Below are 23,831 nucleotides of genomic sequence, written 5' to 3'. Positions count from 1 at the left end.
GAGAAAAACTGTAACAGTGATCCATTTTAAGGAAGACTTCTTCCGTACTGTGTTTATGACTACATTTCACAGTGAAGCCCAGAGTCAGGCTTCTCCTGAAACTCCCAGACTCTGGAGGAGCCAAAGTGACCTGTCTGGCCACTGATTTCTACCCCCGTCACATCAACCTGACCCTGCTCAGAGACGGTCAGCCTGTGTCTGACCACCAGATCACTGGGGGGGAGCTGCTACCTAATGGAGATGAGACGTACCAGATGAGGAAGAGCCTGCAGGTCAGTGCAGAGGAACTACACTACACCTGCACAGCTGAACACCTCAGTTTGGACAACAAGCTGGCATCAGTTTAGGTATTATTGGTTTACAACTATGGAATGTCAGATGTATGTTTTGTAGTGTAGTGTGTAGTTTTAGTATCAGGTGTACAGTATGTTGTGTTTAGTTTTGATGTCTGTGTCTGTCCTTATACTCCTGTCAGTGTTGCGCGGTCTGCCCGAAATTAAGCGGTCGCCCGCGGATGACCGGTTATGAGTCGTAAACAAAATATTTTAATGATATTCGGGTCATTTGCGGGCGGGTCAGTTAAAATTAATTAAATATATATTTTCTACAAATAGGCCTACTTAAAATATCACAAGAAGGCTAGCTAGCATCAATACAGTAAAGCATCAATACAGTAAAGTCAACAGTAAAGACGCAAGTTAAAATAATAAAGACACCCCTTCAGGAAAAGCGATATAGGCTATGGGAAATATTGGGAAAAGTTCTTAAAGAAGATGACAGTAGTACAAGTTTCTTGTACTATGGTATATGGTCTATGTAGGCCTACTTCTTGAAGCCATTTAAGTATGACAGCCAAAACGGGCAGCCTACAGGAATAAATGTTATGGCACAGACTACACAGCCATATCTACCGGTATAGGTTCGCGCATGCATAAAAGTTACCTTAGTTCGTTGTGTTTGTGACTTTAAACAGTGGATGTGCTTTAGTAAAGCTTTGTGCTTCATTCAGCATTATAAACCAGATCTTACGCTAACGTTTTGACCAGCAATGTATCTCTTGCCTACCTTGCCTCACCATTTCTGTTTTCGAAAGAAAGATGTATGTCCATGGCCTTCAAATCTTATCCTAGTGTTCTAATCCTTGGTGGTTGCGTGCGTGCTTGCGCTCTTATTCTCATTCTCTGTCCTGCGCAAACATATGTCCTGCATGCCTACTGCGTGTAGTTCTACTGCATAAAGTTTCGCAAATAAATTAGTTTGTTTTACAGAAATGGCCTACTGTCACACTGTATGCCGGCTATAACCAAAAGCACACATTTTGTAAATAAGCGGGTCGGATCGCGGGTCGGGTATAATTTTGTCCTAATTAATGTGGCCCCCAGGGGGTGCTCAAGCTCACAATTTGTATAGCTAAGCCAGGCCACCAAACAGAGCTCTCCCTCAAACTATCTAGGCAGGTTATGTCCAATGAAGGAAGATAAATGGAACTGATGTAATCAAAAAATATACATTTATTAGACACTAGACAGACACTATAAATACACTGATCGGCAATTAGGACAAGCAAATGTTCCACATAGGCAACAGTGGATGAAATTCTACAATAAATAACAACGAATGAATAGGTCTTCCAGATGAGTTACAGTGTATAAAGTCAAATACATTAATAAATACTTCACATACACAATCTAAAAACACTCCAATCTGCAAGAGGCACTTCACACCAAATGGGCCGTACACACAGACACGGCGTTTCACACTTCACACTAGTGAGCACTGCAAACGAAGCACTGTCCCCATAAGAAATATTGCACCATTCCCAGGCCGAACACGTATTACAATGACTGGCAGACAAAGAAACAAACAAAACATTTAAGATAACAGGTTACCACCAGCAGGCTTCCCCCTAGGCCCACCTAAGTTCCCAGTAAACATTCAACAGATGTGGTAAGTTCCCGAGGCACATAGACATTAATTGAAATAAAACGAAATAGTTAATTCCAGGAAAAACAGTGGCTTGGACAGACGAAGGCAATCCTCGTTTTTAAGACCAGCCAAGATGAATTAGACGAACCAATAAAGTTATACCAGTGTGGATGACTAATAGCTGTGCACACTCTCGCCAGCATCAGCGTTGCTTGTTGCTGCAAACCAGTGTGGATTCACTACTCGCTATTATGCGAGCAAAGTAGACTTGAAACTGCGTGTACCATTTACTGGTCACCATACGCACAGACACCAGGCCGAGGTTCTCCTGTTTGCACAGCTTATTCCACAAAGCTCACTCTTCAACGCACACCGCATTATTGTTCTCCTGTCCGCATCTCACTCCACATTTAAAAGGAAGCGCTACTGGTACCACCTGATCCAAATAATCAGCGTCAGTGGGACGGCCTTCAAGCTGCGCTTCCTGTCTCAACCACCCTACCCACTACATTAATATTCGCGGTCCGAGTTGTGGTCGGGTTGATTAAAATATCGGGCGACCGCGGGCCGCTTGTGACCAAACCCGCGCAACACTGACTCCTGTACTCTGGATACTTCTGGTAGACATACTGTAAATCTGAGTTTTGAACACCAACAACATGGTAACTATACTAATTTTATTTCATATCCAAGTTTCACTGTTAAAATGCATTGATCTTTGGTATTTCCTAATATGGGACTGAATAAAGTCAAACGGCATGGCTGACTCCACAGATGTCAACTAAATATGGTATCAATCTCCATTTATTTACAAGAGGTAGTTTACACTTTGCAGTCAACTGTGAATGACTTTGAATCCTTGCCATTGATACCTACAGTCCTGTTCAGCAGCTGTCATATCATGAAACATATCTGGAGCATGAGGGTGGAGTTGTTCTAGCACAGCATTCCCCATAATAAGTAGCCTACTCATGAAGTACGAGTGGAGACCATGCTCCAACAGAATAACTGAACACAACAATGAAGGATACGGGTGTCACCATGCGGTTGTGGAAATTCCCTGACCAGGACCGTTATATGTACACCCTTAAAACGAATGTGTTGAAAACAATACGACTTGTGTTGATTTACCACTTCTCCGTGTCCAGATAGGGACAACACAGTGCACCTTTGCTGTTTAAATACATTTCCGGCTGCAATTCTTTGATGTTTGCTGGTGTTGCTATTACGGTTGTATCCATGGTTTAGCTCTTTCACTCCCACTTTCAATTTTGAAACTCAAAAGTCATTCCTTTTGGTCGCTGATTAATTTGCCATCCTGGTGGCTGAGTGAAAAAGTTAGTTATACCAAGAGTGTTCCAAGATTCATTCATTCATTCATTCATTCATTCAACCTTTCTTTATTCTCGGGGGGTCATTGAGGGAAGCCCTCATATTCAATGAAGCCGAGATTACAGTAACAATGAAGTAACAAGATGTAAAAAGAGAGAGAAAAAAAAGTATAGCCTAGGTCTAGGTCTAGGCCTATAAATTAAATAAAACAAAGTAAAATAAATAAATAAGATAACATACATTACATTTACGCGTAAGACAAAATGCCAGACAGAGCAGCGTAGTCGCCAGCGTTCCCATGACATCAAGACAAACAAACAAATTTACAAAAGACGCACAAGACAAACGATGCCTGATGGAGCGGCGTAATCGCCAGCGTACCCGAGACAAGGCTGAGAGAGGGCTGTCAAAATTAAGGTGTTCGCATTAAAAATAAAATCAACGCAATTGTCGCGGTTACTCCGCTATTGAGTTTAATCTGCTGTATCCTCTGTAGCCTATTGAGATAAATTCTAAGGCTTGGATGGCGACCAGGGTATCAAATTAAACTAGAAGTTCTCATACACTTTAGTGTCATTCAAGTTAAGAAGGCGAAAATAATTGTAGGCTACTTTTTCCAAAGCTCAACTCTCCTCAACATTTTGTTTGAACAAGGGTAATTAAAATAAAGATGACATATATTGTTAACAAATCTTGTTCCTTGTGCCCTTTTTTGAATTTGAGCCCCTGCCCATCAAAAGGTCTCTGCATGTCCCTGATCTGAATATTGTTATTTTTTGTATTTGCCAAGAGGCATGTGACATAGTCAACACAACAGACTCAGTCCCGTTACACCATATGCCTTGTAACCCTAGTTTAAGACTAACCTTGGATGGACCTTTGATGGCATGGAATATTACTTTGCTGTGTTTAAATCTGACAGCAGGAGAGCCGTCAACATTTAATGCAATTTTGAGAGGTTTTTTGGCCTTGACTTGGCTGGACTTGATCAGCAGGTTTGGGGTGTTACTGTGAGAATATAACAACAAGGAAACAGAGCACATTTTCTGGAGTGTGGGTGGAGTTTTTTCTAACAAAATGTTTCAGTGAAGAATAGAATCTCACATTTAGTCCAATGGGTGAAAAAGACAGAAACTAGAAGAGCAAAATTCCATCAGCTGAACAGAAAGTAACAATTGATGCTTACGCCAACATGAGGCTACTGTTTCTCTTCTACTTATTCCAGATTTTCTTGACAGTAAAATCAGGTAAGGCTGTTTTCATGGATTATTTAACCAAAACACTGCACTGTATTGGTACACACACTGGGGATTCTGCTAGTGATATTTTGGCTTTCACACACTGAATTCAAGAAAACAAAAGACTTTTGCACACCTCTTCTGCTCAGGTGCGCATCAGAGAAGATCTGAAGCCGACAGCAATGGAATAGAGAAATATCAAAATAGCACTATATCAAAAAACTGCAATGGAAACATTTTTTTCGCATATAGATGAGTCGCATGACACTATAAGGGGCCGTTCGGTATTTATGGAATGGACCACCGAAGGAAAATAGGGGAGGGTCATGTCTTTTTATTCTTTGTTGAGGGGAGGGTCACCCAACTTTTTCATATTCATGAAAACAGCAACATTTCAAAGTGGCTTGTTTGGTGCATATTTGTCCATGTAGCTCTGTGTCGGTCTTCACACTTCGGGGACCCCTCTGCACACCACGTTTATCCTTCATTTCCTGCTTTCTTGCAGGGTAGCCTAGGGAGTTAAATAAACTGTGGCTTTCGAGTGGAGATACTGAGGGTCCTCTAGGCATTAGCAAAGATTCTAGAGCGAATGTGATTTCTGGCGCCATTGCATTCTCTTTCGTCCCATAGCTGTCAACATTGAACATTAAAAATAAGGGAGATTTTCTGGGTTTCTCACCCAAAATACTGGAAAATGTCAACATTCGTCCCCGTTAACGTTGGAAGGGTTGCAGTAGCAACAAAGTAGCCTACTTTATTCACGCCTAACAGCCTATATTCATTTGGTCAACTTTATATAGCTCTAAAAAGGCTAAATTTACCTTTGGTTTACTTTTAGTTTACCACTGTGTGACTTTTAACAGTGGCATGCTTAACATTAGTAAAGCATACTTGTGCTTCATTCATCCACACATCCAGCTCCTCCTAATGTTTTGACAAGCATTTCTACCAATTGACCTGGTTCCTGCCCATCTCCAGCTTTGCTGTCTCCATCCTTTCTGTTTTTGTTGTTTGCAAAAAATATATAGTATTTATATTATTGGTAACCAGCAACAAGTGCAAGTTGTAATCACTGTCATTCTCTCTCCTGCGCAAACAAAATGTGTTACGTTCCAAGTACTGTTGCTTAGTGCGTAATTCTGCTTTATAAAGTTGAACAAATACATTTGGTTATTTTACAGAAAAATATAAATAGCCAGTTTATGGTCTACAGTGCAGAGTTGGTAAGTTATGGTAGGCCAACTTGGAGTGAATAATGTGAGGGGGAAATGACAAAGATGGACTTTAACCTTTGATTTGATACTTATGTTTCTGTAAGCTCTTAGTTTTGAATAGACTCTTCTGTTTAGCTTAAAGGATAAGTTTGGTGTGATATTGACCTAAAGTGTGTTGAAACATGATACCGAGTGTGAACTTTTGTCTCATAGCCCATCTCGGCTTGTCCCCTGCACTCCGAAATCTGGCGCTAGTTAGCCAGTTAGTAGTAAGATGTGCTCTGTTTCCTTCTACCAACAGGTTTTCAATGAGGGTGCCTTGGGCATCGGGCTAGCCATGCAAATAAATCATTGCCATAAAACCTGGCAGTTTTATGGCAAGCGGTTTTAACATACCTTATGTTATGGCAAACCGCCTACACTGGGTAAACTTGAAAGCTTACCATTGTGTGTGCATGCATGGCAAGCTGTTTTAACATTTAAATGTATTATTCGTAGGAGCAATGAGATATTGATAGTCAATTGAATATAACAGTTACATTTCATGGTCAAATTTGTCTTATCAATAAAACAAAGCAATTCATGCTTTAGACCATTTTAATTAAAAAAAAATTAAAAACAAAGTACCGGATCAGGCACCGTTTCGGCACCGTTTTAAAAGTATCGATTTAGCACCGGTATCGGATAAAACCCAAATGATACCCAACCCTAGAAGGTACTGTATGCATAAATCGTCTTGTAAATAAACTACCAATGTTGGAAAGTATTCTTAAGTGCATATTAATATACAGGCTATGGCCAGAGGCACGCTGAGAAAATGTTACACTTTTTCACAATTATTAAACCGCTAGATCCATTCTCTGAAACAAATTCTCAGTTGCCTGAACACATTTCTTGAATCGACAAACCTTTTGACTAAACCCTTCACATGGTGCACTAAAAAATCCTTGATTTTTGCTCCATTTTAACCCTCTCTGGTGAAATGTAACTTAAGATTCTGATACCATCCTAGCAACATTCTGGACACTGCCTCCTAGCAAAATCCATTTATGAGATTTTCCTTTACACCATTACAAAATTGTGTGGTTGCTTATTACCCTACCACCAAGTTTCTACACCTTTTCTTTTACAAGTTCACATTATTTTTGGATGTTCAATACATTCATAAAGGGTGAGACTCCATTCCCAGAATACCAGGCTATATTTATGCTGGATGACATCCAGTTTGCATATTACGACTCAAATGAAAACAAGGTTGTACACAGAGGTCTGAATGGTCCGGAGAGAACACCTGACCTGGGATATGTTCCTCATGGAATCAACTATGAATGACATTTCTATCACTAGGTGGTGATATAGGAGGTTTTTTTCCATAACTTTTTGATCAACGATTCCCGGGCCACAGAAACCCCGGGGCTCATGCAACTTGGGTTGCTGGTTTAAACCAGACTCCTGCCCCTGCCAAGGGTAAATTTAGGTTTGTCATTGCCTATGAGTTCAAATACTATGTGAGTGCAGATACGTGTAGGCTATACTCTGCTTGTCACACACACATTTTAGAAAAGCATGTGGTTACACTTTACTTGACAGTATCGACATAAGAGTGACATGACACTGTCATGAACGTGTCATAAACAAGTCATAAACGTTTATGACATAACGCTTCTGTTGACAAGTGACATTCGTTTTTTGTTATAACAAGTTAGGGTTAGGATTAGGGTTAGAGGTTAGGATTAGGGTTAGGTTTTGGGTTAGGGTTCATGTGTCATGACAGTGTCATGTCACTCTTATGTCGATACTGTCAAGTAAAGTGTTACCAAGCAAGATTTAGTGGAGTCATGGTGTTGCATACACTGTGATGTGTGCAAGCAGATTTCTTCTGCAGAGATATATTCACTTGTCGTCAAAATACCAACATCCTGTTTGATTTTGTGTTCCTTGCTCTTAAGGAGAATGGCAGATGTCACTCTCATTGGTTTACTGTATGTCACACTCAAAAAACACTCATGACTAATTATGAAACATAAGAACAACTCTTTTAAATAATGCGCCTGGCGCAGGGACCAATTTTCTTGTTCCTAAAATAAGAAATAAGAAATCAGACACACCCTAAACATGAAAAAAGTGAGGCCTGTCACACCCACACATACACACACACACACTCATAAACCAGTAAAACCACACACACACACACACTCAGAAACACACATACACATAGAAGCTCAAACATACATGCACACACTCACTTACGTACTGTACACATAGCATGAGTTGCAAGAGTAGGAGTATGGAGTTGGTGATTGAGAAAATTGACAATCGTGATTTATTTCTGCAGAGTGATTTATTTGGTACATCTATATCCGTGCTAGATGAATAACTGGTTGAAAGAGAGAGGCGTGAATCAAGATGATTCTTGATTTGTCTCATACATGATGTAATCGGGGGGGTAATTTTCCATGCAGTGATTCACCAAGTTTATACACCTTTTCTTCTACAGGTTCTCATTCTTTTTGGATGTTCAGCACATTCATAAAGGGTGAGACTCCATTTCCAGAATACCAGGCTATATTTATGCTGGATGACATCCCGTTTGCATATTACGACTCAAATGACAACAAGGTTGTACACAGAGGTCTGAATGGTCCGGAGAGAACACCTGACCTGGGATATGTTCCTCATGGAATCAACTATGAATGTATGAGATCTAGAGCATCCTATCTGAGACAGCTTCTAAACCACACAAACAGTGAGTCAAAGTATTTGACTGGCAAAGTACCTTTTAGCAACATCTACTGTATAGTGTAGAAACAGTAGAAGAGAAAGACGAGACATTGAAATAAGAGTTATATTTACATAATTAATGTTAAACTCAGAAAAAAATGATAGTGATGTAGCAGTTCATATATGGATTTTTGTGTCTCAACATCTGTCTTTTTTGTGCTTCCTGAGGTTTTCATGTTCTACAGAGAATTTTGGGATGTCAGTTACAGGAAAATGAGGACATAGGAACTTTAACACACAAAGATGCATTCAACGGGGCAATTGGAGATGTCCGTTATTACAATCCACAATCTGACAGCCTTTATACTGACCAGGTGTGGCCAGATGCAGTGGATGGTATATGGGTTGGGAGTGTGCATATAGCTTTTGCATATTACCATCCCTTGTGCATTGAAACCCTCAAGACAAACCTGGAGAAAGAGAAGAATCGTGTTCTTAAAAAGAGTAAGATTATTTGCTTATTGGCTTTGGACAAAAGCATCTGCCAAATCCCATAACCATAAACCATAACCATTATTGATAGTTGTGCAAAAACAGTACTCTGTAGACATATTTCGATTGTGTATGGATTGTGTTTTTCTCCTTTAACAGTGATCCATTTTAAGAATGACTTGTTGTATGCTGTATTTATGACTACATTTCACAGTGAAGCCCAGAGTAATCCTCTACTGGGTGTAGTGTTAATTGTTTTGAGAAATGCACTAACTATTGTGCAAACATTAATGATGGTCAGAGAAATGCACCAAAGTGACTGAAACTAGTGATCCATTAAGGAAGATTTCTTCTGTACTGTATTTATGGCTACATTTCACAGTGAATCCCAGAGTCAGGCTCCTCCAGAAGACACTTCCAGACCCTGGTGGGGCCAAAGTGACCTGTCTGGCCACTGGTTTCTACCCTCGTCACATCAACCTGACCCTGCTCAGAGACGGCCAGCCTGTGTCTGACCACCAGATCACTGGGGGGGAACTGCTACCTAATGGAGATGAGACGTACCAGATGAGGAAGAGCCTGGAGGTCAGTGCAGAGGAACTACAGCATCACCACTACACCTGCACAGCTGAACACCTCAGCCTGGACAACAAGCTGGACATCAGTTTAGGTATTATTGGTTTACAAATATGGAATGTTGGATATATGCTTTGTAGTGTAGTTTGTAGTTTGTTGTTTTAGTATCAGGTGTATGTTGTGTTTAGTTTTGATGTCTGTGTCTCCTTTGATGGTTGAACCCTCATACTCCTGTACTCTCTGGGCAGATCATGAGTGGGATTCAGTCACCACATCCATAGTGCCCTCCGTGCTTATTGCTGCTGGGTTACTGTGTCTTGCTGGAGTTGGTGTCGGGGCCTTTGTCCTATGGAGGAGGACCCGAACAGGTGAAATAGGTCTTACTGATTTCACTTAAATACTTATTTGAGACCTTTAGGTTATTAAAGTTCAGACCTGCCTACTGGTAAAATGTGTGACAAATCAATGCAATTGTGCTGATTGGAAATACCCAGAGGCTCAGAGTGTGTACAGTATACAGTATTGTGTACAGTCGATATTTGTGTATCAACAAAATAGTTCCACTGCTCATACAATGAGCTATGCTATTTAACTCTGACAGATCTAGTCAGGGCCGGAGTGGGGCCACTTTTCAGCCCGGGAGTTTCAGGCCCAAGACCGGCCCACTTTTTTAGTGGTGGTGGAAATTGGATAAATCCTGTAGTTTTTATTATAGGCTAATATTCCACTATTCCACAAGGATAGGTTGATAAGTTAACAAAAACAGGAAGGAAGAAATAAAGCATTTGAAATGTATCCCACAATTCCACTAAGAGGCATATTGAACTACTGTATTGTTTACATGTTTTTTTCTGCATGGGTCAGCTATCATGTTGTTGTTTGGTGATTTGCTTCTTTACTACACCCACTTCTGAGCAAACAAGCCATATAGGTTGATCATGTAGCCTACTGCTGTCCTAGCCTACTGTTCTTTCTTCCATAAAATAACTTTAATTCATATGGTTAACTCTATTATCCTTTCTACTTGTCCCTATAGCCATAGTTAATTTCGGGCTCATCATTTTCAGCAGGGGACTGGCTGATCTGCTGCTCAGGCTACTTTTGTTTTTAGGCCTATAGGCTACTGCATACACAGATCAAGCTTGAGTTTTGTTATCAATATTTGCATAATATTGGATGATACCAAAATGCTAATATTTTAATTAATTTAATATGTTACTTGTGAATAGGTTGACAACGCTACAGCGTCCAGTAGGTTATTAGCCCAATTAAGCCGTTATAATCATGGCTATCTCTCTTTACCAGTTGCCAATTATGTCTGTCCTCTTCAAAAAAAAAATTGAATTCCAGTGGTGACGTACACACAGTAGGCCTAACAGATGATTATGTGACACTAAGATATTTTAAGGGTATGGGATTCGCAAAACGGCCGGCAGATTTTGAAAATAAACAATTCAAATGGTCCTACCCTCTTTCCTCCAACTCTGGCCCTGACTCCACCCACTCGAAGAACATGAACGCGCAATCATGCACGAGCGAAAACTCAGATGCACGAGAGCAAGTCAGGCTAGCACTATACGAGCTCTAGTCTCCATAATACAGTACATACAATCGCTCACATCAGCTTCCCCCCCAAGCAGGTTAGTTAGCTAGCTAGATCTACATTCTTTATTGACCTCCTAAAGGGTTGTAGTTACTAGTTCCACAAATGCCTGAAGGCGCATGATTTTAAATACAGTACATAAGAAAATACAGACTTATGAACTAAGAGACTTTGACTATAAAAGATTACAAGCCAATCGCCAGGACCACTATACTGCAATTGTTTGTGTTAGCCACATGTAGCTGCTAATATGCTGACGGCAAAAGCCCATAAAGACCCGTTAGCTTTGTGGTTTTACTGTCGTGTAAATGACAAAAATACTCCATAACATGTCTGCGCGGATTAATAGTTCCTCAGCTTCTCACCTGTCCAGCAGAGAAAATGCCACAGCAGAATGTGTTTGTAGACCTTCCTGGTTCTTCAGTTGTCGCCAACGTTGGAAAGCGTCGCCTGGTTCTTCAGTTGTCGCCAACGCTGGAAAGCGTCGCCTGGTTCTTCAGTTGTCGCCTGGATGACTCTCGTTTTCGCTTCTTCTCTTTCAGCCATTTTTCGCAATTGATTTCCTTTTACGTTTGCCTTCTCTCTTAAATATAGATTTCCTTTTACGTTTGCTGGTGCTACACTGTGTTCCAAATTATTATGCAAATTACATTTTTCTCAGATTTTCCTAAATAGTTGATGCAAATGAGTCAGTATAATTTTCAAGTCATCAACTGTTAGAGTATAATTTGAATTTTATTGAACAAACCTCCCAATGATAACAGTATTTAAAAAAAAAATGCACTGTTCCAAATTATTATGCACAACAGTTTCAAGACATTTTATGGTTGTAAAGTACTACAAATGGTCATTTGTTGAATTTGCAGCATTAGGAGGTCATATAAATTAAATCAGAAGTTATTTAAATCAAAAACATCTTAACAGGCCAAGTTACATATTAAACATAGGACCCCTTCATATATCTTCTTCACAATTTTTGCATCCATTGAACGTGTGAGTTCTTGGAGAGTTTCTGCTTCAAAGCTGCAGTTGGCAAGATTTTTTTGATCATATTCACTGAAACCAACACTATGCTCCGACAGAACAACATAAATCAGCCTGTTTTAGGGAAAAACACACTTCTACCTCCACCTAGAGCCTGTTATTTGTTTTGCAAAAATCCACAGCTCCCGGTTCTTCTGGTCCAATCAGAGCAGGGCTGTGTGAGATCTGAATGTCAATCACAGTCTGGTGCAGTCTGGTGCGCAATAACAAGCACAAACTCGATGAGAGGGTGCTCGGTGGTAGTGGGTGAGGGGCATGAGAGTTGTAAACATTCAACATTTTAGATAAGTCCCCTCAATCTGTCAGACTTGCCAACTGCAGCTTTAATGTCTTTGCAGAAAAGCCTCCCAGAGCTGCCAGAATGTCAGAATAGCCTCCCAGAGCTGCTTGGATGTGAACTGCCTCCCACCCTCATAGATCTTTTGCTTGATGATGCTCCAAAGGTTCTTAATAGGGTTGAGGTCAGGGGAAGATGGAGGCCACACCATGAGTTTCTCTCCTTTTATGCCCATAGCAGCCAATGGCCCAGAGGTATTCTTTGCAGCATGAGATGGTGCATTGTCATGCATAAAGATGATTTTGCTACGGAAGGCACGGTTCTTCTTTTTGTACCAAGAAGAAAGTGGTCAGTCAGAAACTCTACATACTTTGCGGAGGTCATTTTCACACCTAAAGGGGCCTAATTCTGGCCCAAAACATGACTCCGCCACCTCCTTTCTGACGTCTCAGCCTTGTTGGGACATGGTGGCCATTCACCAACCATCCATTACTCCATCCATCTGGATCATCTAGGGTTGCACGGCACTCATCCGTAAACAAAACTGAAAATTAGTCTTCATGTATTCCTGAGCCCACTGCAACCGTTTCTGCTTGTGAGCATTGTTTAGGGGTGGTCGAATAGGTTTATGCACACTTGCAAACTTCTTGAGGATCCTACACCTTGAGGTTTGCAGGACTCCAGAGGCACCAGCGGCTTCAAATACCTGTTTGCTGCTTTGCAATGGCATTTCAGCTGCTCTCTTAATCCTATGAATTTGCCTGGCAGAAACCTTCCTTTTTTTTGTGATCAATTTTTTATTGTATTTTGCTTCATACAACAAACACATAAACAAACTGAAATACATCTAAGACAACAAATAAGACAACACACATCAAATAAAACAACATACAGCATTCAACCACATTCACTCCCCCCCCCCATCCACAGGTCTTGCTCCTCCCGCCCCCGCCCAAAAAGAAAGAGATTCGGTTATCTGATACAGCTCAATAAAGTTGACAAAATTAGTATGCCAAATTAAGATAAAAGATGAAGAAGGAAGAGTAAGCAGAAAGGGGACATAAGACCATGACTACTATCCCAACATAATGTCGATAAAGGATGACCATAAATGAATGTTTTTAACCTGAGCACCATGCATAATGGCCACTGATTTCTCCAGCCTAGCCAGATCTATAACTGTATTTACCCAGTGTTGATAAGACAGATCATGAGGTGCTTTCCATCTCTGTGCTATAAGCTTCGTGGCAGCAGTTAGGCCTACCAGGAACCAGCGTTGGTGCATCAAAGACAGGTCTAGACCAGTAAAATCACTAAGCAATAAGATAGTTGGGGAACAAGGGATGGTACGCTCAAGTACTATGGACATCTTATTGGAGACCATACTCCAAAAATCTCTCACACCAGGGCAGTCCCAGACCATATGAACAAAAGTTCCTGTTGTACCTGAAGAACATAGCAGTTGGGAGATAGGTTTAATTTCATTAAAAATAATTTACGGGGAGTGCAGTAGAGTCTGTGTATGAAATTATGAATCATCTGATGGTTGGGATTACGCGATGATAGGACTATCCTTGACCAGACTGTAGACCAATTGATTGTGTTAGGTGCAATTGAGAGATCTTGGCTCCAGTGACTATCAACCTGCAGCGGTTTTTCTGCATGTTTGGTGATGTATGTGTAAAGAGAGGAGACCAAGCCTCGGGTAGATGCAATACCACAAATTCTATGAATCGGATGAGGTTCCAAATGTTCTCCCCAAGGGACTCCATATTCCCGTAAGGCACTGCGGAGTTGCAGGTAGAAGAAAAAAGAGGTACCAGGTAAGTTGTAATGTGACTTCAGGTCTTGAAAAGATCTGAGTAGATTACCTGATGTAATGTCGGAAAGGGTGTTGATCTCTTCAAAGGGTGTTGATTATTAAATATAGGAAGGTGAGGATGGAATTTTGAAAGATTTTCAGATTGTGGTTCCATGTTTCTCCATGTGGAAAGAAGATGTGAGATTAATGAACCAAATTTGGATTTACAGGTTTTAAGAGGGATGTTAGAGTAGATTAAATCCTGAAGCCTATGTGGTCTTACTAGGTTTTCTTCTAAAGAACGCCAAGCTACTTGTGCATCCGGGTTTAACCAGGTATGAAGAGGACGAAGTGTTAAGGACCAGAAATAAAACTGGAAGTTTGGGAACCCAAGACCTCCCAATAGTTTTTGCCTCTGCAAAATGGACATTTTGATCTGTGGGCGTTTCCCTTTCCAGACATACCTAGACACTAATTTATGAAGTTTCTCCCAATGTCCAGCAGGGGGTGCTAAGGGCAACATTGAACTACAGAAATTGACCCGTGGTAAGATGTTCATCTTGATGATGGCAGCTCTTGCTCGAAATGAATTGGGAATGGATGACCAGCGCTCCAAATCAGATTCCACCTGCCTGAGAGTCCAGTTGAAATTAAAAGAGACGGTTGGATTGAATCGAGGGAAAAATTGATAAGCCTAGGTATTTAAAATGATCAACCAATGGAATATCGCTTGGTGAAGCTTGCCTCATAGTATCGTTGAGAGGAAGGAGAGCTTGGACCAATTTATTTTGTACCCCGATATACTATATATGGACAAAATATGTGGAGTGGAATTAATTGCATCCCCAAGATATAGTAAAATGTCATCACAATAAAGAGAGATGAAACGATCCGTTCCATGAACCGTAATAGGAGTGTGGGTTGACTGACGCACCGTCTGGGCCAAGGGTTCCAGAGATAGAATGAACAAAAGTGGAGAAAGAACGCAGCCTTGTCTGGAGCTGCGGCCCACAGGAAATAACGACGAACAAATATTGCCCGTCATTACCATGGCAGAAGGAGAAGCATAAAGTGTTTTTATCATGTTGATGAAATTCGTACCAAACCCCTTATGGTGAGGAACAGCCCATAAGTAATGCCATTCAAGGCGATCAAAAGCTTTCTCCGCATCCAGAGATAACACAGCACAAGGAGTTTGAACCTCAGCAGAAGCTTCTACTATATGCTGTAGTCTGCGAACATTGTCTGAAGATAGGCGAGATTTTACAAAACCAGTTTGGTCAGGGTGGATGAGCTTATTCATAAGGGGCTCAAGCCTTAATGCGAGCACTTTAGCGAAGAGCTTTATGTCCGCATTCAAAAGAGATAAAGGACGATAATTTGCACATTCATTTGGGTCTTTTCCTTTTTTATGAAGTAAAGTAATCGTAGCGGTGTTAACATCTCTCGGAAAAGAGCCAATTGAAATGGCATGGTTGAACATGTTCAGCAACAGAGGGCCAAGCTGCGACCAAAATTGCAAATACAGTTCAGGAGGAATTCCGCCAAACCCAGGCGATTTCCCTTTGTTAAGGCTACGTAAAGCCATGTCCAATTCGGTTATTGTAAAAGGTTTATCTAGGGATGCTGCCTCATGGGGCAATAATTTTGTAAGCTTTAAATCCTTAAAAAATGTGTCAAGTTTAGAGGAGTCATTTGAAACCTCAGAACTGTACAAGTTGGAATAAAAAGAACGGAAGGTGAAGTTAATCAATTTGGGGTCCGTAACCAGAACTCCTTCTGATGTTTTAATGGCAGGTATATGCGCAAAGTTTTCACTGGCACGCAGGCTTATGGCAAGTGAGCGGCTGGGGCGGGCTCCCTCAAAGTAATGGTTTTGACGTGTGCGGTGGATAAGAAATTCAGCACGCTGTCGGAATAATGAATTCAACTCGTCTTTTATTTTTTTACGTTGGGTGATTGAATCTGGGGAAACGTTGTTGCGCATGGCACATTCCAATTGCCCAAGCTCGCGTTCTAATTCAAGAACCCTGCGTTGACGAGTCTTGTTTAAGTTGGACGCAAACGATACACAATTACTTCTAATATAACCTTTCACGGAATCCCATAGAATGCGAGTGTCCTCGACTGAATGCTCGTTAAATGATATGAATTCTGTTAGGCCAGATTCAAGTTGATTCACAAAGCTCTCATCGCGCAATAAAGAGGTGTTAAGACGCCAGCGTGGAGCGCGGTCATGCGATACAGAAAGGTTAGCTTTACAAATGACAGCCTTATGGTCTGAAAAGGCCAGGGAAAGCATGTCCGTACTTACCTTTTCAAAGAGATCCTTGGATGTAAAAATGAAGTCTATTCTAGAAAATGATTGATGTCTTGCCGAAAAGAACGAGAAGTCTTGTCGATTATGATTGGTAGCACGGCATATATCAATTACCGAAAAATCCTGAGCCCATTTTCTTAATGCACCAGATGCTGATCTCTGATCACTGCCCTCAACTACAGCCGTCCTGTCTATGGAGTGGTCCCAGACTGCGTTAAAGTCTGCTCCAATAATTAACCGGTAATCTGCCAGATCATGCATGGTGTTAGACAATCGCGCATAGAACTCAGAATCAAAACTGTTAGGGGCGTAAACAGACAAGAAGGCAATTTTCTTATTTTCTATAATGGTTTTCATAAAAGTGATTCTACCATCTAAGTCACTACCCACACCTAAGTTGGTGAACTGAAAGTTGCGGCGGACAACAATTAAAGGAGAATTCCGGTGTGATATTGACCTAAAGTGTATTGAAACATGATACCGAGTGTGAACGTATGTCTCATAGCCCATCTCGGCTTGTCCCCTGCACTCCAAAATCTGGCGCTAGTTAGCCGATGCTACCAACAGCTTTTTCAATAGTGGTGCTTCGGCATCGGGCTAGCCATGCAAATAAATCAGTGTTTTACACCCATTTACGAGGCTCAATGTATCTCCACACTTCATTGGTAGACTTCCGAGGGCCCTGACATTTAAAATGAGACATTGAGAACTTTGAAAAAGCACTGGTAGTTTACTTACAAGACTATTTATACAGACAGTATCTTCACGAAGTTTAGCGTTTGCAGCCATCTTGAATTTAGTCACGATAAGTCGAGCAACGAGTAAGAATGAACAGGTATGATAAGGGATCAGATTCCAAAAATAATTCAGTGGAAATGCATGGATTCCAGTTGCTGCTACTGGAAGAAACTGGAATCCATGCGTAGTGGTGGCGGCGTCTTGTCGACCATTGTCTTCTAGTTATCAGCTAGCTCCAGTACCGCAGGATAACGTCAAACTTGCACTTTGCACTTGCTCTGACTGGGTCACGAGCTTTGAGTATGTGCACAAAGAGGTCACACATGCGAAGGGGAGGGGGGAATAGTGAGACCGTTTGATTGACAAACTTACTGTCCAATGCTTCTAGGTGGTCTTGGAAATAATTGGATGGAGTTTTCCGAGCCCTGCCCTTTCCACAGTTGATTGAATTGTTTCATTTCCATTTCAGTGCTTCCAGCTCAGTGGCTGTAAGTGGGTTAGGAACAGGATTTCAAGTGATTTTGCACAAATGGCCAAAAAAGAGAATCCCATACTCTACCTTTAATGACATAACAGTGAAAACGATATTGTGAGATGTTTTATGTTTTTATCTGCCTATAAAACTGTCAGATACACACTATATGTAGTATAGTAGTGTATTATATGTAGTATAATTCACGCACACAAAAAAACTCTGGCCATTTAACCAGCACAGTTTAGCACAGTGTCAGAAAAGACAACAACACTTGTTTATGATTAACATGTAGTATTGTACATGCTATTATCTGAATGGTATGACTGTAATCACCTGCCCTGTTTTGTACATGCTATTACCTGAATGGTATGGCTGTAATCACCTGCCCTGTTTTGTACATGCTATTATCTGAATGGTATGGCAGTAATCACCTGCCCTGTTTTGTAATCACCTGCCCTGTTTTGTACATGCTATTACCTGAATGGTATGACTGTAATCACCTGCCCTGTTTTGAGTCAAATGGTTATGAATGGTGTTTCAGGTCAAGGCTCACAGACCTCTCTGCAAGTGAACACAGAAGCTTCAGGTGAGTGTGCCAGAAATGAAATAAAGACCGTTTATCATTTGTGTTGATTTGTTCATGATAGCTTTGCATACCTCTCATTGTTCTCATTCCATACATTTTGTTCATAACTTGCCATATCCATATGTGTATCCTTATCCGTATCTTGCCACAATGTCAAAAGTGATCCTAATTTGTGCCTCTTGATTTGGATCCACATTTGAAATGTAATAGGTCACAGATGACTAGTTTCCTTGTTGCAAATGTAATATGTAATGACACTATTTTAATTACTTAATCAAAGTTGCATAACTTATTACATTTGATTACATTAATATACAGGGACAAGATACAAAGCAACAGAATGAAGCTTATATTCTACATATACTGCATCACTGGCGAAGAGAGCTCAGCGCCGCCTGTACTTCCTGCGGAAACTCAGGCGAGCAAGTGCTCCACCAGCCATCATGACCACATTCTACCGAGGCACCATTGAGAGCATCCTCTCCAGCTGTATCGCTGTGTGGGGCGGAAGCTGCACTGAATACAACAGGAAAGCCCTGCAGCGCATAGTGAACACAGCTGGAAGGATCATTGGTGCTTCACTCCCCTCTCTGAAGGACATTTACACCACCCACCTCACCCGCAAGGCGACCAAAATTGTGAGTGATTCAAGTCACCCCGCTCACAATCTGTTTGATCTACTGCCCTCTGGGAAGAGGTACAGAAGCCTGCGCTCCCGCACTACCAGACTCACCAACAGCTTCATACACCAAGCTGTAAGGATGCTGAACTCTCTCCCTCCTCTCCCCCCTCCACCCTCAGCTACATAACATCCTGGACATTGGACCCACAATGGCCGCCTGCACTACTCCACTTGCACACTTGCACACTTGTACACTTTACAACTTGGTGTTGTTGTCCTGAAAACACAACACTTCTGCTGCTCTTACATAACTTGCACCACTATGCCACTTTCTTTATTACTTAGGTCAAACAGAACTACCCAAGCCTTTTATTGGCCTGACTTTGCACTAGTATTTTATTGACTGTCCATGCACAATTTCAACCAAATTTTGCTGCTCTTATTTTTTCATTATTATATGTGCCCTCTTATTTACTTATTTACTTACTTTTTTGTTTACTTGAATGTTATGTTTGTCTGTGGACTTAAATTGGTAAAATGTCTTGTCTTCACCGTGGGATAGTGAGAAACGTAATTTCGATCTCTTTGTATGTCTGGAACATGTGAAGAAATTGACAATAAAGCTGACTTTGACTTTGACTTTGAGATTAACATTGTTTAAAGAAGAGTATCCAGATATAATCACTAAGATTTTGTTATTTCAGCAGAAACTGTCTGTAATTTAATTACATATTTTTGTCAGTAACTGTAACGGATTACTATTACATTTATTTAGTAATTTAATTATGTAGCTCTCGTGTAATTAGTTGAAAACAGTCTGATGATTCAGACAGTTCTAAAGTTAATTAAATCATGTTTTCTTTATATTTCTTTCAGAGAAATACACAAGTGTGTCAACCACAGATGCAAATTCTTGAAGTCACATATCCACTTATCTAACTCTGGGGTAGATGACAAAAAGTTGGCGTGTTCCTTTAAATAAAGCATAGATTATGAACTATACTTTTATACAAAGATGTTTTTTGACATCTATGGCCTTTGTGTGTGTTAAGCAATTAAGCTGAAATAAACCACAACTCTACAGCATCAAAGGTTTTGAGGTGAATTTCTTAATTTTTCTATTGAATATTTTGAGGGATTAAGTTAAAGAAATGTTGAGTCATGCCGTTCAAACCACTGACAAGGCTGATTTGACACTACCTGAACAGAGTCAGACAATGTGATTCCTTCAGAAACAGGTCTTGTTATAATCTCTCTGTAGGCCTACATTTTCAAAGTTTACAATACTTTCGTTTGCACCCTAACCATGCTAACCTCTCTGAGTTACATTTTTTGTCACATTCAGCAATCATTCAGCGACCGCTAGCTGCCCATTTAGTGAGTACCCTGTAAAACAAACCCGACATCTGTAGGCTCTTTATGGTGTCTCTAATACTGAGAGGGGGGTCTTGGTTGGTTAAAATATAATGTAGGTTGTTTTGGACAAAAGCATCTGCTAATAAATTGGATAAATAATAAATTGAAACTAAATGATGACAAAACAGAGGTACTTCTGGTTGGACCAAAACTAAAGCGAGATATTATTCTTAGTAATCTGGGGAACTTGGCACACCAGGTTAAACCAAAAGTAACAAGCCTCGGTGTCATCTTAGATGCAGAGTTAAGTTTTAAGCCCCATATCAGTAAAGTTACTCAGACAGCCTATTTCCACTTGAGAAACATTGCCAAAGTGCGGCCCTTTTTAACTCAACAAGATGCAGAAAAACTAATTCACGCCTTTATCACTAGCAGGTTAGACTACTGCAATGCACTTTTCACTGGTCTTCCCAAAAAACATCTAAAGAAATTGGCACTCATACAGAACTCTGCGGCTAGACTTTTAACTAAGACTAAGAAGAGAGAACACATCACCCCTGTGTTGGCTGAACTGCACTGGCTCCCTATTTCCTATAGAATTGATTTTAAGGTTATGTTAATTACTTACAAAGCTCTGAATGGCATAGCACCTTCATATATCTCTGAGCTTTTAATATCTTATCAACCACAAAGGAAACTTAGATCATCCAATTCTAATCTTTTAATCGTACCCAAAGTGCTCCACAAACAAAGTGGAGAAGCTGCGTTTATCCATTATGCCCCCAAACTATGGAACACCCTGCCTCTGTACATCAAGCAGGCGAGTTCAGTAAATATTTTTAAAAAAGATCTGAAAACATACCTGTACAGGAAAGCTTTTAGTTAACTCATCTTATCCTGTAGACTACATTTTCAGATTATTCTACATCTGCTACTATTGGAGGGCGCAGCCAGCCAGAGGCAGATGGGCTCCCCCTATTAAGTCAGGTTCTGCTCAAGGTTTCTTCCTGGAATATGGGAGTTTTTCCTTGCCACAGTTGCCATATGGCGTGCATGTGGGGGGTAAGAGGGTTAAGGCTGCCAGTCTTATGACATGTCATTTTCTATATTTTTGATATGTTGCTGAGTAGATCATAAACAGCAAAGAAAAGTGATTGATAATGACTGACTGACTATTATTGTGTTACATGCTTCAAATGTAAAGCACTTTGAGCTGCATTCTGTGTATGAAAGGTGCTATACAAATAAAGCTTATTATTATTATTATTATTATTATTATTATTATTATTAAATACAAACAAAAATTTTCTCAGCCATTCCTCAGCCCAAAGGAGCCTGGGCTTTCACGACAGAGACATCACCATCAGTGTGAGTCAGAGCTAAAGTCCCTGGAGTTGGTGGTGGAGAGAAGGATGCTGCACAAACTGTCAAATATATTGGACAATACCTCACATCCACTACACAACTTACTGGTCAAACAAAAAATTGTTTTCAGTTGGACGCTACACCAACTAAGCTGTAAGAAGGACAGATACAGAAAGCCTTTTTTTCGCACTGCAATAGCACTTTATGACTACCCCCTGAGCAGAGAGAGATAAATAATATTGTTTTGAATCATTTATGTATGTATGTATTTATGTGAATGCTGTGTTTGTCTGTGCTGCTGGAACACTGTAATTTCCCTTTGGGGATGAATAAAGTCTATCTATCTACAGTATCTATCTATCTATCTATCTATCTATCTATCTATTAAACTAAACAATAATACTATACAGAATCAACCATAGCAAGAGCTTCATGGGTTTGATATACTGTGGTGGTGGGTGTGGGGGCTGTGGTCAGGCCTACATGAGACATTAAAAACATGGCAACTCATCACACCATCTATGTCTTGTAAGTGGTACACAAATATTTATTTGTTTTGTGATCAAAAGGTTAAAAAAACAAAAACATTTTTATATCTAGAGCTGCTGAGAGGAAATGGCGTAAATCCAGAGATGGAAATGATCTTAGTAACTACCAGTCTTTGCTGTCATCCTTTTCATCCACTGTTACACTTGCAAAAAAGGCATTCTATCAAAGCAAGATTGAGAGCGCCACTGACAGTAGAAAACTTTTTTCTACTTTCAAATCTCTTCTCAATCCTCCACCACCACCATCAACTACTTCACTGTCAGCAAATGACTTTGCAACATTTTTCACTGAAAAAGTTGCTAAAATAAGTGCTCAGTTTGATGCTCCTATAAGGAGGGCTTTGCCTTGTGTTAGTATGACCGCATCATTTGACTCTTTCTCTCCTCTTGATGAGGAAGCAGTCTCTCAATTGCTTCAGCGATGTCGTCCAACAACATGCCCATTAGATCCTGTCCCGTCCACTCTTCTACAGTCTATCTCACCCGCTGTTCTACCAGCAGTCACACATGTATTTAATGCTTCACTCAGTTCTGGAATAGTTCATTATTCTTTTAAACAGGCTAGGGTTACACCTCTGCTAAAGAAAAGTACACTTAATCCAACTGAGGTGAAGAACTACAGACCTGTCTCCCTTCTTCCTTTCTTGTCAAAGGTTTTGGAGAAAGTGGTCTTCAAGCAAGTTTGTGACTTTCTTCATCAGAATAATCTACTAGACCCTATGCAGTCTGGTTTCAAGAGTGGTCATTCTGTCTGTGACTGAAGCATTGAGAGTAGCTAAGTCCTCTGCTCAGTCATCAGTATTAATTCTACTAGATTTATCTGCAGCCTTTGATACTGTTAACCATGACATTCTCCTATCTATACTATCTGAACTGGGAATTTCTGGAAAAGCTCTTGACTGGTTTGAATCTTACCTTAAAGGGCGTTCTTTCAACGTGTCTTGGCAGGGACAGGTATCTAAGTCTCATGACCTCACCACAGGTGTGCCTCAGGGATCAGTGTTAGGACCCTTGCTTTTCTCTATTTACACCACTTCCTTAGGTGATACCATTTGCTCTCATGGATTTGACTATCACTGTTATGCAGACGAAACTCAACTTTACCTGTCTTTCCCACCTGATGACTCTAGTGTTTCCCACCGGATTTCTGCATGCCTTAAGGATATTTCAGCCTGGATGAAAGATCGGCACCTTCAGCTTAATCTCAAAAACAGAGTTTTTGGTGTTTCCAGCTAAAACAGCTATTCCCCAACAGATTAACATCCAGCTTGACTCAACTTCACTGACCCCAACTAGATCGGCACGAAACTTGGGCGTTGTAATTGATGACCGACTTAACTTCTCTGAGCATATAGCTTCTATTGCAAAATCATGTCGGTTTATGCTTTACAACATTAGGAAGATCAGACCTTATCTGACACAAGATTCCACACAACTTCTTGTTCAGACCATGGTCATCTCTAAGCTGGACTATTGTAATTCACTATTAGCTGGCTTACCCGCTTGTGTAACAAGATCATTACAGCTGATTCAAAATGCTGGAGCACGCCTGGTCTTCAATCAGCCAAAGAGGACACATGTAACTCCTCTCCTAGTT

The 23,831-nt window shown here is 40.6% G+C and overlaps 2 protein-coding genes and 1 long non-coding RNA gene across 5 annotated transcripts in view; 1 reads left to right on the top strand and 2 right to left on the bottom strand.

The window, feature by feature from the left end:
• The window catches only part of LOC121715206, a 20,315-nt gene extending 11,829 nt beyond the window's left edge, over positions 1-8,486 (bottom strand). Inside the window, exons 1-2 of the long non-coding RNA XR_006033560.1 lie at positions 8,476-8,486; positions 2,525-2,531 (exon numbers count right to left, since the gene is read on the bottom strand). This is a non-coding gene — a long non-coding RNA (uncharacterized LOC121715206). The remainder of the gene's footprint in view (positions 1-2,524; positions 2,532-8,475) is intronic.
• Positions 1-23,831, bottom strand: part of LOC121715131 — a 315,706-nt gene that overhangs the window by 57,751 nt on the left and 234,124 nt on the right. The window lies entirely within an intron of this gene.
• On the top strand, positions 4,134-20,056 carry LOC121715175 (major histocompatibility complex class I-related gene protein-like). Of its 2 annotated transcripts, none has more exons than XM_042100620.1 (7): positions 4,134-4,505; positions 8,208-8,456; positions 8,660-8,935; positions 9,306-9,593; positions 9,748-9,876; positions 18,299-18,343; positions 19,842-20,056. In XM_042100620.1, the coding sequence occupies exons 1-7, from the start codon at positions 4,451-4,453 to the stop codon at positions 19,880-19,882; spliced, it is 1,083 nt and encodes a 360-aa protein (XP_041956554.1). In that variant the 5' UTR covers positions 4,134-4,450; the 3' UTR covers positions 19,883-20,056. The 2 variants fall into 2 exon arrangements, with proteins under 2 accessions (XP_041956554.1, XP_041956555.1); XM_042100621.1 differs by having other exon boundaries at positions 4,137-4,505; positions 9,748-9,867.

Source organism: Alosa sapidissima, chromosome 8 (genome assembly GCF_018492685.1).
Source record: "Alosa sapidissima isolate fAloSap1 chromosome 8, fAloSap1.pri, whole genome shotgun sequence".
NCBI classification, from domain to species: Eukaryota; Metazoa; Chordata; class Actinopteri; order Clupeiformes; family Clupeidae; genus Alosa; species Alosa sapidissima.
The sequence above is the reverse complement of the archived record's forward strand: the minus strand, read 5'-3'. Positions and strand labels throughout refer to the sequence as shown.

Coding starts and splice junctions, on each gene's coding strand:
- LOC121715175 (XM_042100620.1), top strand. CDS start 4,451: ATGAGGCTACTGTTTCTCTTCTACTTATTCCAGATTTTCTTGACAGTA. Junction 4,506..8,207: donor TTTCTTGACAGTAAAATCAG/GTAAGGCTGTTT, acceptor TTTCTTCTACAG/GTTCTCATTCTTTTTGGATG. Junction 9,594..9,747: donor CAAGCTGGACATCAGTTTAG/GTATTATTGGTT, acceptor CTCTCTGGGCAG/ATCATGAGTGGGATTCAGTC.